This window comes from Podarcis gaigeae, assembly GCF_964106915.1.
Source record: "Podarcis gaigeae genome assembly, chromosome: 14".
NCBI lineage: Eukaryota > Metazoa > Chordata > Lepidosauria > Squamata > Lacertidae > Podarcis > Podarcis gaigeae.
The window spans coordinates 21,049,103-21,064,608 of record NC_139690.1 but is presented as its reverse complement, the minus strand read 5'-3'; the positions used below and the strand labels follow the sequence as shown (position 1 = coordinate 21,064,608).

The window sequence follows — 15,506 nt, the reverse complement described above, 5'->3', positions numbered from 1 at the left end:
CCTAGGACTTGCCAATGGCATGGTCGGCGGCTCGAATCCCCGCGCTCCTGTCGTTCGGTCCCAGCGCCTGCCAACCTAGCAGTTCGAAAGCACCTCGGGTGCAAGTAGATAAATAGGGACCGCTTACCAGCGGGAAGGTAAACGGCGTTCCGTGCTGCGCTGGCTCGCCAGATGCAGCTTGTCACGCTGGCCACGTGACCCGGAAGTGTCTGCGGAATGCGCTGGCTCCCGGCCTATAGAGTGAGATGAGTGCACAACCCTAGAGTCTGGCAAGACTGGCCCGAACGGGCAGGGGTACCTTTACCTTTACCTTTAATTTGTTGTTAAACACCAGTGAGACTTTCCCCAGTTGTCCCAGAGCTGCTGTGCCCCTCCTTCAACATTTTCCAAAGATAAGAGGACTTTGACATGGGTTGGAACAAGGCTAACCTAATTAACAGAAGCCCTGTTCAGAGTGCAAAGGTCCAAAGGGATCTTCTAATTGCCTTCAGCTGATCACTTAGAAACCTCCCTGCACCCAGAAACTCTGGATAATCAGGATTCTTGGAGGGAGACTTCTAAGCACACTCACCCGAACACACTTCAAATGCCCTTTCAGAAATTCACACTCAACAAGTCAAAGTGGGGCAGAAAGTTGGCATGCATAAGGTTCTTGGAGGGGGTGGGTGGGAGTGGAAGGAATCCTTGTCCCACTTTGAATCTACATGCATTCCCCCTGAATGCATGGCTAGGGTCAGAATCAATGTTGGAGCATTTGTACAACCAAGCCAGGCAGCGCGCGTGCGCGCACACACACACATCAGATTAGTGCAGGAATCTTTCCAAGAAACCAAATGACTTCGGAAGCAGCCTTAACACTGGGAGGGCGTACTCTCTAGGCCAGGTATGAAGAACCACTGGCTCTCCTGACATTGCTGAACTACAACTCCCATCAGCCCCAACCGGCATGGCCAATGGACAGGGATGATGGGAGTTGTAGTCCAGCAACACCTGGAGGGCCAAAGGTCCCCCACAGCACCTGCTCTACGTCATTTGGAAAGGTGCTGTTACACAGTGAGTTATACTTTACATGCAAAACCCTGGCATTTCAGGATGAGGAGGGTTAGGAAAGACTTCAGCTTTGAATTCTGCTTCCAGCCAGAGCAGGCATCATAGGGCCAGATGGAAACAATGATCCGGGCACAGCATAAGGCAACCTCACATGCTCATCCCTAGTCCACAATTTGGAAAATGGCCCCGAACAGGATGGGCGAAGGGTAACGAAGGAGAGGCTACTGACAGACAGAAGAAAACAGGAAAAAGAGGAGCATTTGTTTACAATAGGCATGGGGAACTGGTGGCCTGCTGGACTACAAATCTCATCACCCCTGACTATTAGCCTTGCTGCCTTAGCCTGAAGGAAGCTGGAGTCCATCAATATCTGTAGAGCTACAGGTTCCTCACCCCTGATTTGCAAGAAAACACACATAAGAACGTGAACAGATTTACCCATTCAGGGTGAGTGTAGCTTGATTGAAATATAATAATAATAATAATAATTTATTATTTATACCCCGCCCATCTGGCTGAGTTTTCCCCAGCCACTCTGGGCGGCTCCCAATCAGTGTTAAAAACCGTACAGCATTACAGTCCGCGGGGAGGTAGGGTCTTAGCCTGCGTACCAGGTGGAGCTGGTAGACAGCTGCCCTGGACACAGAGTTAATCTGCGCCTCCATGGACAGCTGTGAGTCCAAAATGACTCCCAGGCTGCGCACCTGGTCCTTCAGGGGCACAGTTACCCCATTCAGGACCAGGGAATCCTCCACACCTGCCCGCCTCCTGTCCCCCAAAAACAGTACTTCTGTCTTGTCAGGATTCAACCTCAATCTGTTAGCCGCCATCCAACCTCCAACCGCCTCCAGGCACTCACACAGGACCTTCACCGCCTTCACTGGTTCTGATTTAAAGGAGAGGTAGAGCTTGTACTCCCTCTTAGGCTAGTCTTGAATGTGCAAAAGATAGATAGATGGCTATTTTAAGATTCCCCCTTCCCTCTTGCACCCCAGAGTGATATAATCCAGGGAGGGGAGTTTCTCTCTCTCTCCCATCGCTTGATTCTGCTAAACACTTAAACAGGCCCTCAACTCTACCTAGGGCAGCACCCAGCTATTTTGAAATCAATTTAAGACAATATATCCTGGCCTACTAAAATATTTAAAAAGTTTTAAAATAGCTACTGCCAAGGACGTAGGGGGGAAAGGCATTTTTTTCCAAGACTCTTCACTGCTCAATGAGAAAAGATTGAGCTGTGATGAGATTGGCAGAGCCACAGCTATCCAGTCCTCCAACACTAAGGACAATAGAAAACTCTCTCTTTTTATTGTTGCTAAAACCACACAGCAAATCCTTGACAATAAAGATGATTTAAAGTGGCAATAGCCACAGAAAATCTTCTTTAAAAAAAAAACTGTAGCAGAAATTCATTGTTTCACTCCAAACAAAACCAATGAGCCATTTAAACTTCCTCAAAAGCTCGAACCATATTAGCAGTACGGCAGACTGGTACTCTGTGCCACGTCCCTGGGCTTGGGAAGCAAAAACTTTAAAGGTCACTTTGTCCCAGCCAGGGCAAGGAGATAATCCCTACCCTTTTAGACAATCAGGATTCCTGGCAAGATTTTGAGAGGCTCCAGCTGGCTGCCAAGAAAGTTCACACCATCAGGGGGTTCGGAAAAGCTTTTACTGCTAAAAATGCTGGAGACTGCTTTAAGGCTCAATTAAGGCTAAGCATGGCAACTGAGAAGCTGCAGAGCTCCAGAGATTTGTTTGCAAAATGTCAGTCAAACAAGGAACACCACCTTGCATTGCTTGCTAGTCTAGCAGTGTTTCCCAACCTTGGGCCTCCAGCTGTTTTTGGACTACAACTCCCATCATCCCTAGCTAGCAAGACCAATGGTCAGGGATGATGGGAATTGTAGTTCAAAAACAGCTGGAGGCCCAAGGTTGGGAAACACTGGTCTAAAGCACCACCATGTCTGGCAGGTGTGCCAGACACTCCTTATTCCTTTCTTACTCTCTATTGCAGCAGCTCTGCTGCCACTGATAGTCTTATCACAACAGTAAGAGGAAGAACCCTGTCTCACTGCTATGGTTCCCACAAGCTGCACCACTTTCAGAGGTCCCTTATGCACCACACATATGAAGCGGTATCAATCCTGTGGACTGTAATACGATAAGCCTGCCAAGAGGTGTTAGGAGATCCTGTATTCTCCTTCACAGAGCTTCAATTTCCAGAGTTCCCTGGGAAGAGGGACTGACTGTTAAATCAGTCTGGGAAATCTGAGGAGCACTCACTTTTAGTTGGCATTTGGCCTACAAGCAAACACAAGAGCGCATTCTTAACATTTGTCTGTAGTGTGCATTTTATCTTATGGAATAAAAAATATTATTTTCATGTTTGCAAAAAAACTTATTTTGCCTTAACTATGTCTCTCTTTTTCTTAAGCTGTATTCTATTAAAGGGAGTGGAACTTTTTCTTCTGTTTTGTACACTTTTATGGTATGACTTCATAACCTCCACAAATGAAAGAGGCCTATCAACTCCTTTCCACCCCCTTTCTTCCACTGTGGAAGAAAACCTGAATTATGGATAGTCTTGGTCGTTGGTCTTGAAAAGCAATTGCCCATCTGCGCAGTCAAACCTAGGGATGGGGAAGGAAAGCAAATACCAAAACAGAACTTCCTGCTATCGCTAGGCATTACAGTGGTACCTCGGGTTACATACGCTTCAGGTTACTCCGTTAATCCAGAAATATTACCTCGGGTTAAGAACTTTGCTTCAGGATGAGAACAGAAATCATGCGGCAGTGGCGCGGCGGCAGCAGGAGGCCCCATTAGCTAAAGTGGTGCTTCAGGTTAAGAACAGTTTCAGATTAAAAACAGACCCCCAGAACGAATTAAGTTCTTAACCCGAGGTACCACTGTACTGTGTAAGCCTCTGAGCAATGATTTGCACCACTGGTGGGTTTTGTGTGTGTGTAATATATTATCTGTATGTACATAGTGTGTGTTAAATAAAAACAAATGTAGCCTTTGCTTCATCGTAAAATATTCTGATTACAGTGGTACCTCGGGTTAAGAACTTAATTTATTCTGGAGGTCCGATCTTAACCTGAAACTGTTCTTAACCTGAAGACCACTTTAGCTAATGGGGCCTCCCGCTGCCACACAATTTCTGTTCTCATCCTGAAGCAAAGTTCTTAACCCGAGGTACTATTTCTGGGTTAGCGGAGTCTGTAATCTGAAGCGTCTGTAAACTGAAGCGTCTGGAACCCAAGGTACCACTGTACTTAATAAAATCTTTTTTTTAAAAAAAAAACCTACAGTACAAAGGTAAGAGCTACACCCACTGATCTGCCCCATGTTCTCTTGCCTCTGGCCCTGCTAGCCAGTGGCGGGTTTCCCTTGAGAAGTTTCCCACAGACAAATGCAGTCCTTTGGGTAAAAAAGGTTCCACACAACTGCATAACAGCAACAATCAAGAACATGACTGTAAGCAAAAAAAAAGCAAAAAGGAATTGTGTCACAAACCCTAATGGCTATGGTCTACCTCTACTGTCTGAGGAGGTGTGCATCTGAATAGCAGCTGCTGGAAACTGCTGGAGGGAAGAGAGCTGCTGCATTCAGGTCCTACTTGTGTGCTTCCCATTAGTTGGCCACTGCAAGAAGAAGATGCTGGACTAGATGGGTCACTGGCTTAATCCAGCAAGGCTCTTCTTATGTTCTAAACTGCATTGGGAAAACATAGGATACAGTATAAAGAAGTGTCCTATGTCCCTGGGTCAGGCTATTGGTCCATTGACCTCAGTATTGTCTACAGACAATACTGAAAGAAGCTCTCCAGTTCACAGCCAGGATTTCTTCCACTCCAATGTGGAGATGTTGGGGATGGAACCGGAAATCTTCTGCATGCGATGCAGATGCTCTGCCACTGAGCTCAGACCTTGCCATAGCTGTGTGCATTACCTAGAGAGCACAGAGAACAACTTATCAGTGCTGGGTCTAAGATAGCTCTGGAATGAATGAGAACCAGGGACCTCTAGGCCACATATCTTCAATCTATTCAGACTCAGGACTCAGGTTTGACACAGACATGCATCTGAGGACCCCATTCTTAATATATATTTGTATTGTGGGAATGCTCCTGTTGCAACCCACCTTGGATCAGGACAAGACCTGAAAACCAGTGCTCTAGGCAAGAATTGTATGGGGGAAAGCTCTAGTCTGACCCAAAGCCTTTGAGCATGGGGTTGGGGGTGGGAAGGGTTGGCCTGGGAGGGGAGAGCAATTATGGGTCCTAGAAAAACTTACCCTGGCCTGCAGTTTGCCCTACAGGGGCAGCAGCCCAGGGAATCATAGTTCCTGCAGCCCTCAAGACAGCAGCCAGATTTTAATGCAGCCTGCGCTGATGAAAAAAGAAGGCTGCGGATCGGTGGATGGGATTGTTTCTGGCAGCCTTAGTGCCATTTTGCCAGGAGACACACTATGCGCAAGAGTTTCCATCAAAGTCATAAGGTTCCACTTTGGTAAAGGAAGAGCAGGAGCTATTTTTTTTCGGTGGGGTGCCCATCCAGAACCCAAAATACTCTGTGCAAAAGAGAAGCCTGCCCATCACTCGCACCTTTGTAAACCACACAGAGGTTTATTTTGGGCAGCTCCCCACACCAGCCCTTTGTTTCCATTTCCAGCTTCAGAAATACTTTGGTGTGTGTGTGTTATTTTCACAAAGATAAGTTGCTAAGACTTGCAAGATGCAGAAACAGGAACAAACAAACCCACTTTCAGTTTTAAAAACTCAATGGGAAGAGGAAGAAACTTTGCTCATAAAGACCCAGAATCTCCCTTCCTTTAAAGGGAAATTGCAAACAAGAACACAGAGTATTCCATGACTTTACAACACTATGAAATGCCTATTGTTAGAAGAAAAGAAAATTCAAGACCAGCATATGGAGTGCCCCAAGTTCTTGATCATCTTTTTTGATACTGAGTATGTCAGAGGTACTTTTGAGTTTAAAACATTTTGTTGTTGACTTTGATAAAGAGAGGATTTATTGCATTTGCTTTTAACTTGAATGGGAGGTTGTGATGTTATCATCATAATATACCTTTTCACTTTATTATGTTTCTATGTTTCTGGATGCCCAATTTATTTTGCTTTTAGATTACGGTGGCCTTCTGGCTGCAAGCCATAAAGTTCTTAAGAAAAGAACAAATGAAATTTCCAAGACAAATCACCGTAAGGTCCTTTCCCCACACAACCACCCATTCAGCTTGCCATCGCCTGCATTGCACGCCAATGCCCTATCAGTTTCAACAGCCAACAGCTTATTCCCTTAGGAGAGGTTATTCTAACTAACTGGAAGCAGATTAACAGTGCATCTTCTCACGAAAGCTGACCTCCCCTTCTTCCCAGGCACCAACCCCATATATACAAAGCAGCTGCAATGTCTACCCTGTCTCCTCCTCTCTACTATCACCCGATGAAGGTCATTCGGAAGATACAAGGATATAAAAGTAGCGTAGCCAGGCTAATAAAGAATGCCCTGTCTTTTTAAGAAGTACAGCTGCACAATTCCTTTTATAATCTCTGGTGAAAGAGAAAGAAAGCTACTTTCTCAGGGCAAAGCTGAGCACAATCGCCGGCAAGTAGTATCGTGGGGTGGCATAGAGATTACCTTTCTGTGCCATCGCTTAGCTGCCATCTGCCCACATTATGTTCAAGGCAAATGAGAAACAAAAGTGGCCTCTTTTCATTCATATATATCAGGCATGTCCAACTCTCTATAGACTACGATCTACTCCCAGTATAATGAAACTGGCAGTGATCTACCCATTGTCATTGCCCAGAGTTGTTGAGCTATTTTTTTCTGGGGGTGCATAAAAACTCTACAACAACACTACACTAAGGGAGGGAATACAAGCTTTCATGGCGGCAGCGGAATTGGGACATAGCGCCGGGGGCAGGGCATGGAGCGACTGATCAGGAGCGCACAGGCGATCAATTTCTTCAATCGCACGATTGACCTGCAACACCTCGGCGATCTACCTGTCGATCGCGGTCGACCGGTTGAACATGTCTGATATATATAAAATACACGTCATGCACATACAGAATGGGGTGTGTGCATTGTAGCTTAACAGTAAATGAAATGTGGACTGCCACAAGTAAATGGAATTTCTGGGAGGCCAAGGAAGAGGACTTGCCATCAGTCTCTCCCCGCCTCCACCAAGCATTTCCCTTTTGCAGCTGTCGGCCTCCTCTGGAGCCAGCTGTTAAATCATCCAACCTGTTAAGGAAGACCTCCTCCCTTCTGAAATCTATTTAAACCAGTCTGCTGAAGCTCTTTCAGCAAACTGGAAGTTTACTGCACATTAGCTTTCTCTTTGCTCTGTACTTATATATTTGTGTCTAGATGGTTTTACTTTTCATAATATTGAATTTATTCTGCGTTTGCTAAATAGCTGATATGTAAGACTCTAAGAAAGGGACGTGGGTGGTGCTGTGGGTTAAACCACAGAGCCTAGGACTTGCCAATCAGAAGGTCAGTGGTTTGAATCCCCGCAACGGGGGTGAGCTCCCGTTGCTCAGTCCCTGCTCCTGCCAACCTAGCAGTTCGAAAGCACATCCAAGTGCAAGTAGATAAATAGGTACCGCTCCGGCGGGGCATTTTCGTGCGCTGCTCTTGTTCTCCAGAAGCAGCTTAGTCATGTTGGCCACATGCTCCCTCGGCCAATAAAGCGAGATGAGCACCGCAACCCCAGAGTCAGTCACGACTGGGCCTAATGGCCAGTTGTCCCTTTACCTTTACTTTTAAGACTATAAGAAGAGCCCCGCTGCATCAGACCAATGGTCCAGCCAGTCCAGCATCCTGTTTCTCAAAGAGGCCTGCCAGATGCCCATGGGAAACCCCCAAGCAGTTACCGTGTGCAAGAACGCTCTCCCTTCCTGTGGTCCCCTGCAACTACTATTTAGAAGCACTGCTGCCTCTCTAAGTGGAGGCAGAGCATAACCACCATGACTAGTAGTCACTGATAGACTTACCCTCCAGGAATCTGCCCGACCCTCTTTTAAAGCCATTCAAGTTGGTGGTCATCACTGCCTCCTGTGGCAGTGAGTTCCATAGTTTCGTCCTCTATGTATGTATTGGTACGTTTTGCAAACTGGTTTTTCTCTACTGCGCGTGCACACACCCTCAAAGTTCTGCATTTTGTTTCTTGCAAGCTATTTTGGACATGGCTCACTGTGGGAAAGCGGCATACAAATGAAAGAAAACTAAATCAAAATGTATCTCCTCTACTCTTAGAGAACAGCAAACACTATTCTATCATCTCAGTTTACTTCCAGAGTCAAAAAGAGGAAATTGTTTTGAGCAATGGACTAGGGAAGAAGAAAAAGAGTAGAAGAGGTTGGATTTGATATCCCGCTTTATCACTACCCGAAGGAGTCTCAAAGCGGCTAACATTCTCCTTTCCCTTCCTCCCCCACAACAAACACTCTGTGAGGTGAGTGGGGCTGAGAGACTTCAAAGAAGAGTGACTTGCCCAAGGTCACCCAGCAGCTGCAGGTGGAGGAGCGGAGACACGAACACAGTCCCCCAGATTACGAGACTACCACTCTTAACCACTACACCACACTGGCTCTCATAGGGGTCACATGGGAGGATGTTTCTGTGCCCTTTTTACTGATAAAGTAATCCCAACTCTCCAAACCCCTGCCTTAAAAATGGGTAATGCAAATAGGTGGATGGTGACAGCCCATTCATTCTCTTGTTCAGCTCTCAGTGGTGAGTCAGGTGCTCAAACAGCGAACTTGATCCATCTAGTTCAGTAGTCTACACTGACTGGCAGCAGCTTCCCAAGATTTTAAACAAAATCTCTCTCAGCTCTGCCTGGAGGCACAGGTGTCGTACTTTGGACCTCCTGCATGCAAGGCAGATGCTTGACCACTGAATTCCTTCCTCCGGGGTTGTTTGGTTTCTTAAAGGTAAAGGTAAAGGTACCCCTGCCCGTACGGGCCAGTCATGTCCGACTCTAGGGTTGTGCGCCCATCTCACTTAAGAGGCAGGGGGCCGGTGCTGTCCAGAGACACTTCCGGGTCACGTGGCCAGCGTGACGAAGCTGCTCTGGCGAGCCAGCACCAGCGCAGCACACGGAAACGCCGTTTACCTTCCCGCTATATATATATATAAATATAAAGCGGTACCTATTTATCTACTTGCACTTAAGGGTGCTTTCAAACTGCTAGGTGGGCAGGAGCTGGGACCGAAAGACGGGAGCTCTCCCCGCAGCGGGGATTCGAACCGCCGACCATGCGATTGGCAAGCCCTAGGCACTGAGGTTTACCCACAGTGCCACCCGCGTCCCATCACCCGCGTTTGGTTTCTTACAGGAGTGTATTTTGCAGGTACATGTTTTAACCTTCCCCTCTTGTTGGCTACCTGGGTTCTCAAAACTTGAGAGAAAGAGTGTATGATTTAGACCGTGTCTGAAAACAGGAAGATGAAATACAGAGTGATTCTGATCAGTCAGGAACTGAGATCAGGGAGAAAAGGAAAGAGTTTATGTGAACAGTTTCAGAATAACCTCTCTAATACAGACTAGTCAACTAAGCATACCAAAGCTAGCTTTCGGGTTTCAGGGTATTTTCCCTCAAGCTCAGCACTAAAAAATAAAAAGGAGAAAGAGGAATGCAATGGAAGTGGGGGGAAGAAATGGGTGTCACTGGCGCAGGGCATGTTAAAGTCCCATCTGCAAGGTGATTCAGGAAGCTCTTGCAAACTGGTTGGCTTTTGCATGGTGCAATAAGATCGCAGGTTGCATCACAGGCTGACAAAGAAGCAACGGTTGCTTCCCTTTCGGAATAAATTTAAAATGCCAGAGATTATTTAGATCTGCCTCTGGCACTAATTAAAACACATAAGATGGTGGCAGTGATGACTAATAATGCTATTTTTTTGGCCGCCTTTCCTTATAAAGAAGAGAGCTGAAGAAAACGGCCTCCCCCAAGGCTAGAGTCTTCCAGATATCTTGGACTACAACTCCCATCATCCCATCATACAGCTGGTAGGAGTTGTAGCCCAAAATACCTAGAAGGCACCAGGTTGGAGAAGGCTCTGTTAATCATTATCCTAAGTGAGAGCTGGACCATAAAGAAGGCTGATTACAGAAGAATTGATGCTTTTGAATTATGGTGCTGGAGGAGACTCTTGAGAGTCCCATGGACTGCAAGAAGATCAAATCTATCCATTCTTAACGAAATCAGCCCTGAGTGCTCACTGGAAGGACAGATCCTGAAGCTGAGGCTCCAATACTTTGGCCACCTCATGAGAAGAGAAGACTCCCTGGAAAAGACCCTGATGCTGGTAAAGATGGAGGGCACAAGGAGAAGGGGACGACAGAGGACGAGATGGTTGGATGGTGTTCTCGAAGCTACCAGCATGAGTTTGACCAAACTGCGGGAGGCAGTGGAAGACAGGAGTGCCTGGCGTGCTCTGGTCCATGGGGTCACAAAGAGTCAGACACAACTAAACGACTAAACAACAACACTGAAGATTTAAGATTTATATAAGCCAAACATTGAAGTATTGCCTAATGTAATTTTAGTGTATTTTTAGTTTCTGTGGAAGCCGCCCAGAGTGGCTGGGGAAACCCAGCCAGATGGGTGGGTACAAATAATAAATTATTATTATTATTAATATTAATGGGAATTCTCCACACCTTTAACTTCCTATCTCAATTTAAGATTTCTCGCACGCACATCCTGAGTTTGGGAGGTAGTTCGCCAAGTTGCTGTCTTCAGCAAGATGTCCATAAGAGAAGAAAGGAAAACCACATTTTCTCCTTCAGTTATCCTCTGGGCTTTGCCTCAGTGCTAAAGAGCTTAAGACAAGCTAGGGACTTACTGAACTGCAATGAACTTTTGCCTGAACCCAGTCTCTATAAACCAAACATAATCAAAATGTAACAAAGGGTACTGAACGCCAAAATTTTCTCATCCGCCCCCCACCCCACCCCGCCACAGAATGCAGAGATGAATATTTGCCTAGATTAAAATTTAACCGAAATTCCTCAAAATCAAAACCATTAGATCTGAAAGCAGATTTCCTGGAAGGCCTCCAACGATCGCACACAATTTGAGGAATACTAGTTTTCGGTCCATATGCTGTGGGTTGCTCAGGGGAGGGGGGAGAACACACACACGGCAAGAGAGATTTCCAGACAGATATGTCACCTAAATTTGCATTTTTCTCAAAGCACAACAGTTCTTCATTAATATGAGCTAAAAAAGAAGTATTAAAAAACATTTAAAGCTCTCCCCATCAGCACTAGTGTAGTGGTAGATTCAGAATTTCAGGGTTCCTTCATAATGGCTACAGCAACACCCCTTCTAAGATTATACAACAACCTAGAATTAATAAAATAAAATAAAATAAAATAAAATAAATAAATAGGAGGCACTAGAATCATCAATGCTGATCTCCATGGACAAATAATTTGGAGTGTTCCAATGTCTTCTTTCTGAGTGACTTAAGTTGTGTTTTCCATGAAGTCCCTTTATATGTAAGCACTGAAAACACAAGTTTCAGGAGCACCGAAAGCACAAGTTTCAAGAGAATGGTGTGCAATGGAACTTGCAAACCATTCTCTTGAAACTTGTGTTTTCAGGGCCCAAATGCTTAGTTTTGGAGCACACAGTGGCCAAAATGCTCCCACCTTCCATGCTGATTGAGAGACTCTGGGATACTGGAGGCAGGGACCTTGCTGCAGAAATAACAAGAAGTCTTCAACACTCCCCTCCTCCCATACACCGCTACCCTGGACCATACCAGCTACATACCTCGTAAGACCAGACGCACTGCACTCCTGCAAATCTCCGCACGCATCTCCCAATCTCCACATCCTCGTGGGTCGTGTACATCTCTCGAAGGCACTCCCCGATATGAGGGACCATCCTCCGCAGGACTTCCCGGCTCATGATGACGCCTGGGCCCCCCATGCAGAAGTTCTCCCCGGGCTCCAAGGCCAGCTTCCCCATTTCTTCTGTGGTGCCCAGACCCGTCTGCCCAAGGAAGAGGGGCTCGCTGCTGTTCAAGCTCCGAAGGAAGTTCTCCAGCTTGTCCCCCTTGACGTAAACATCGTCGTCGGCCCGCATGAACCATTCGTACTGGTCCAAGTAGTGGTCATGCATGTACTTGAGCATCATGAACGATTTCTTCTGGGGCGGGTAAGAGTCATCCACACCAGGCAGCGGCACGATGGGGATGGGGAGAGAGATGTCTGAGCCCTCGCTGGAGAAGAACTCAACCTTGCCAGGGATGGTGCTGGACCACGTTCTGCAGAGTAGAAGACCAAAAACCAGTTACGCAAACCCGCTCTGTTTGTGCATATTCATGGAGAGTATAGGAACATAGGATGCTGCCTTCTACTGAGTCAAACCATTGGTCCATCTAGCTCAGCATTACACAGACTGACAGGTTGCTGCCCTGCAGGGGTTCAGGCAGGGGATATTCCCAGTCCTACCTGAAGATCTTGGGGAGAAAGCAGATGCTCTGCTGCTCTAAGCACTGGACAGGTGGGGTCTGGTAATGACCAAAGAGGCCTCGCCTGTGTTTTGATTGGCACACGATCTTTAATGGCCCCAGCTCAGTGGAAGAGCATTTGCTTTACAAGCAGAAGGTCCCACATTTGATTCCTGACATCTCCAGGTAGGGCTGGGGGCGAACTCCATCTGAACCCCTGGAGAGCTGCTGCCAGTCAGTGTAGCCAAGCTAGCTAGACCAATGGGTCTAACTCACTGTATTGATAAGAGCCCTCTGCCCTGGCTGTAGAGCTGTGCTTATTGTGACCAAAATTGCGAAAGAGGGCATCTCATCTATATCTCATTTCTAAAGCTTCCTAGGCACTGACCTGAGAACGGATCCTGCTGAACTGTAAGAGGGTTTCTCTGATAAGACAGATGGGGTGAAGTACTTGTATTGCAGCCATCTAAGAAATTAACCCAAATCACTTCTTTTGACCAAAGGACTGAAACCTAGGCATTTAAACATGCACCCATGACCATAAGCCGATAATTTCAGGTACAAACAATCCAGAGTCTTTAGACCAAGCACTTTCTGGCCCATATGAATTCACATTTTGTCATTCTTTGAATGAACGTAGGAAGCAGTCTTATACAGAGTCAGAGCCATAGTCCTTGGACATTCCCATCCCTACCTGATGAGGCTGGGGCTCAGACCTGAGGCCCCTTCCTGACAGTGTACGCTCAGCCCATGAATGTAAGGTTTTAGTCAAGGACCTTTTGCAAGGGAGTTTGTTGAATGCTTTATGGAGGTTCAAGCACATAACGTCTAGGAGGACATCCTCATCTACATGTGTGTTGACATTCTAAGAGGCTTGTGAGTCGTGGCAGCTGAGGCTGATGAAGAGCTGTGGTGCCAAAACATCTGGCAAGCACCAAGTCGGGAGAGACTGTCTTGGTGTTTGTCTGAATCAACCACGTATGTATTTCAGTATGAGATTCTATAATTTTAACAGTCACAAGCAATAATGATTGGGCACACTGCAAATCTGTTCAGAATCCCTCAACAGTGCATTACGGCAGAACCAAGCTAATCTGGGCAGCAAGGCCACACTCAAGACCATACATTGTTCCCAAAGTGGTTTAGCAATCAATCCCTCTTCCCAGGAAACTCTGGGAATTGTACTTCTGGCAGTAGCTGTGCCCTATCAACTCTCAGCACCCTTACAAACTGCAACTCTCAGGATTTTTTTTAGGGGAAGCCATGACTGTTGAAAGCGACATCATGGTGCTTTAAATGTATGGTGTGAAGAATGTGACTTAACATAGACTGCAGTCGCCACTGTAATGCAAGGTTTCTGTTGCAGGTCTCTCTCAAGTCAGACCCAAAAAACAAGAGCCACCCAAGGGACAATTATGGCCAACATACACATTCAGTGTCTGCTCCAGGCTTTCAAAGACCATGAAGTCTAGACTACCCAATGTTCTCTTCTCAAATTTCCACCTATAATTTCTACCTACAAGAAGTGTGCTTTTGGCAGGAAGAGATGAGGGGGGAAAGTCTCTGCTCAGTAACCAGATAGTTTTATAGCCGTCACCTTTTCTTCCTTCCCTGCACAAAGGTAGAACATTTTTAGTTATGTTAGACAGCTTTGTTCCAGACATTATCGGTGTTCAGAATCTGACCTGAAAACACTCAAGAGGTGCAAAAATAAAGCACTCTTTAAACGTGTTCTTCCTATTTTATACTGGGGGCTCACCAATCGTTTTAGACAATAAACTGATCTGTTCACACATGACTAAGAAAAGGAAGGAAAGGCTGACTATTTTATGTGGCATTAGAATTTAAAATACTCACATATTTTAAAGTAATTTACATATACTTAAACTACCAGCCTATTTGGAAACAGATGAAAGTGGTTTGGGGTTTTTTCCAGCATAATAAAGGAGGAGCAGAAAAATTGCTGTTGATACGCCCAATACATATTAAAGTCAACACCATGGATTAATTTATCAGAATTCTATCAACCCAGCCTGTCCTACAGATATGGACTGGATAACAACAAAATGAAATCTGACAGAAAATAAATAAAATGTCCTTTAAAACGAATATATGTTAAGTGTAATTTAGGCTATTAAACATTTTTGCTGTCCAGGCGCATCCAAAGTATCTGGCAAGCCAATTAGAAAATAAGAAGGCACAATTAGATAGGGAATCTATTGAGATCCTACTTCTGTGAGCACAGATGAGCCAGACCTTCTGCGAATACAGAAAGTCACGGAGGTGTTTGCTTCAGCCGAAGCACCATTACAGTAAAAGCAGGCAGTCAAAATAATAAAAAAGAACAGAGGTTAGATTTGGACATTTGGCATCACCAAGAAAGGAGAACAGGAGGGGTCTTGAAGTTGCTCATCAACAGTTAGCAGCACAGACTGAGCAGGCACTTGGGCCACCTGATATCACAGTCCCTTCCTACTGTTTCAATTACAGTAATTATTTCTAAAAGTGTATCAACACACATAAGTTAGCAGATGCAAATCTGTGCCTGCTTTTATCTTCTTTCTCAGTGATGCGTTTCCTCTTTTTTAAATGACGCGACAGGCCGTTTGTAAAAAGGGTCTTTTCTTTTGGGCTGCTTCTCATGATGTCTACTCTGCCTTCACTGCCAGGAGCCTGTGTGCTTCTGAAAACTGGTTGCTGGAAACCGCAAGAGGAGAGAGTGGTCTTGTGTTCAAGTCTTCCTTGCGGGATTCCTATTGGGGCATCCGGGTGGCCACTCTGAGAACAGGATGCTGGACTAGATAGGCCACAAGGCTGATCCAGCAGGCTCTTCTTATGCTCCTCCCAATTGCATTTTTGGGGGAGGGGGATAGGCCACTCTTCTCTGCCCCTTACCCTTTTCTCTCACCTTGCCAATTCATTCTTTGTAAGCCCAGACCGAGACAACTA

The 15,506-nt window shown here is 45.9% G+C and overlaps 1 protein-coding gene across 1 annotated transcript in view; it reads right to left on the bottom strand.

Moving 5' to 3' along the window:
* CHSY1 (chondroitin sulfate synthase 1) overlaps positions 1-15,506 on the bottom strand; it is a 94,786-nt gene that overhangs the window by 68,888 nt on the left and 10,392 nt on the right. Inside the window, exon 2 of the mRNA XM_083713132.1 lies at positions 11,876-12,371. Within this exon, the coding sequence (XP_083569258.1) occupies positions 11,876-12,371 (496 nt within the window). The remainder of the gene's footprint in view (positions 1-11,875; positions 12,372-15,506) is intronic.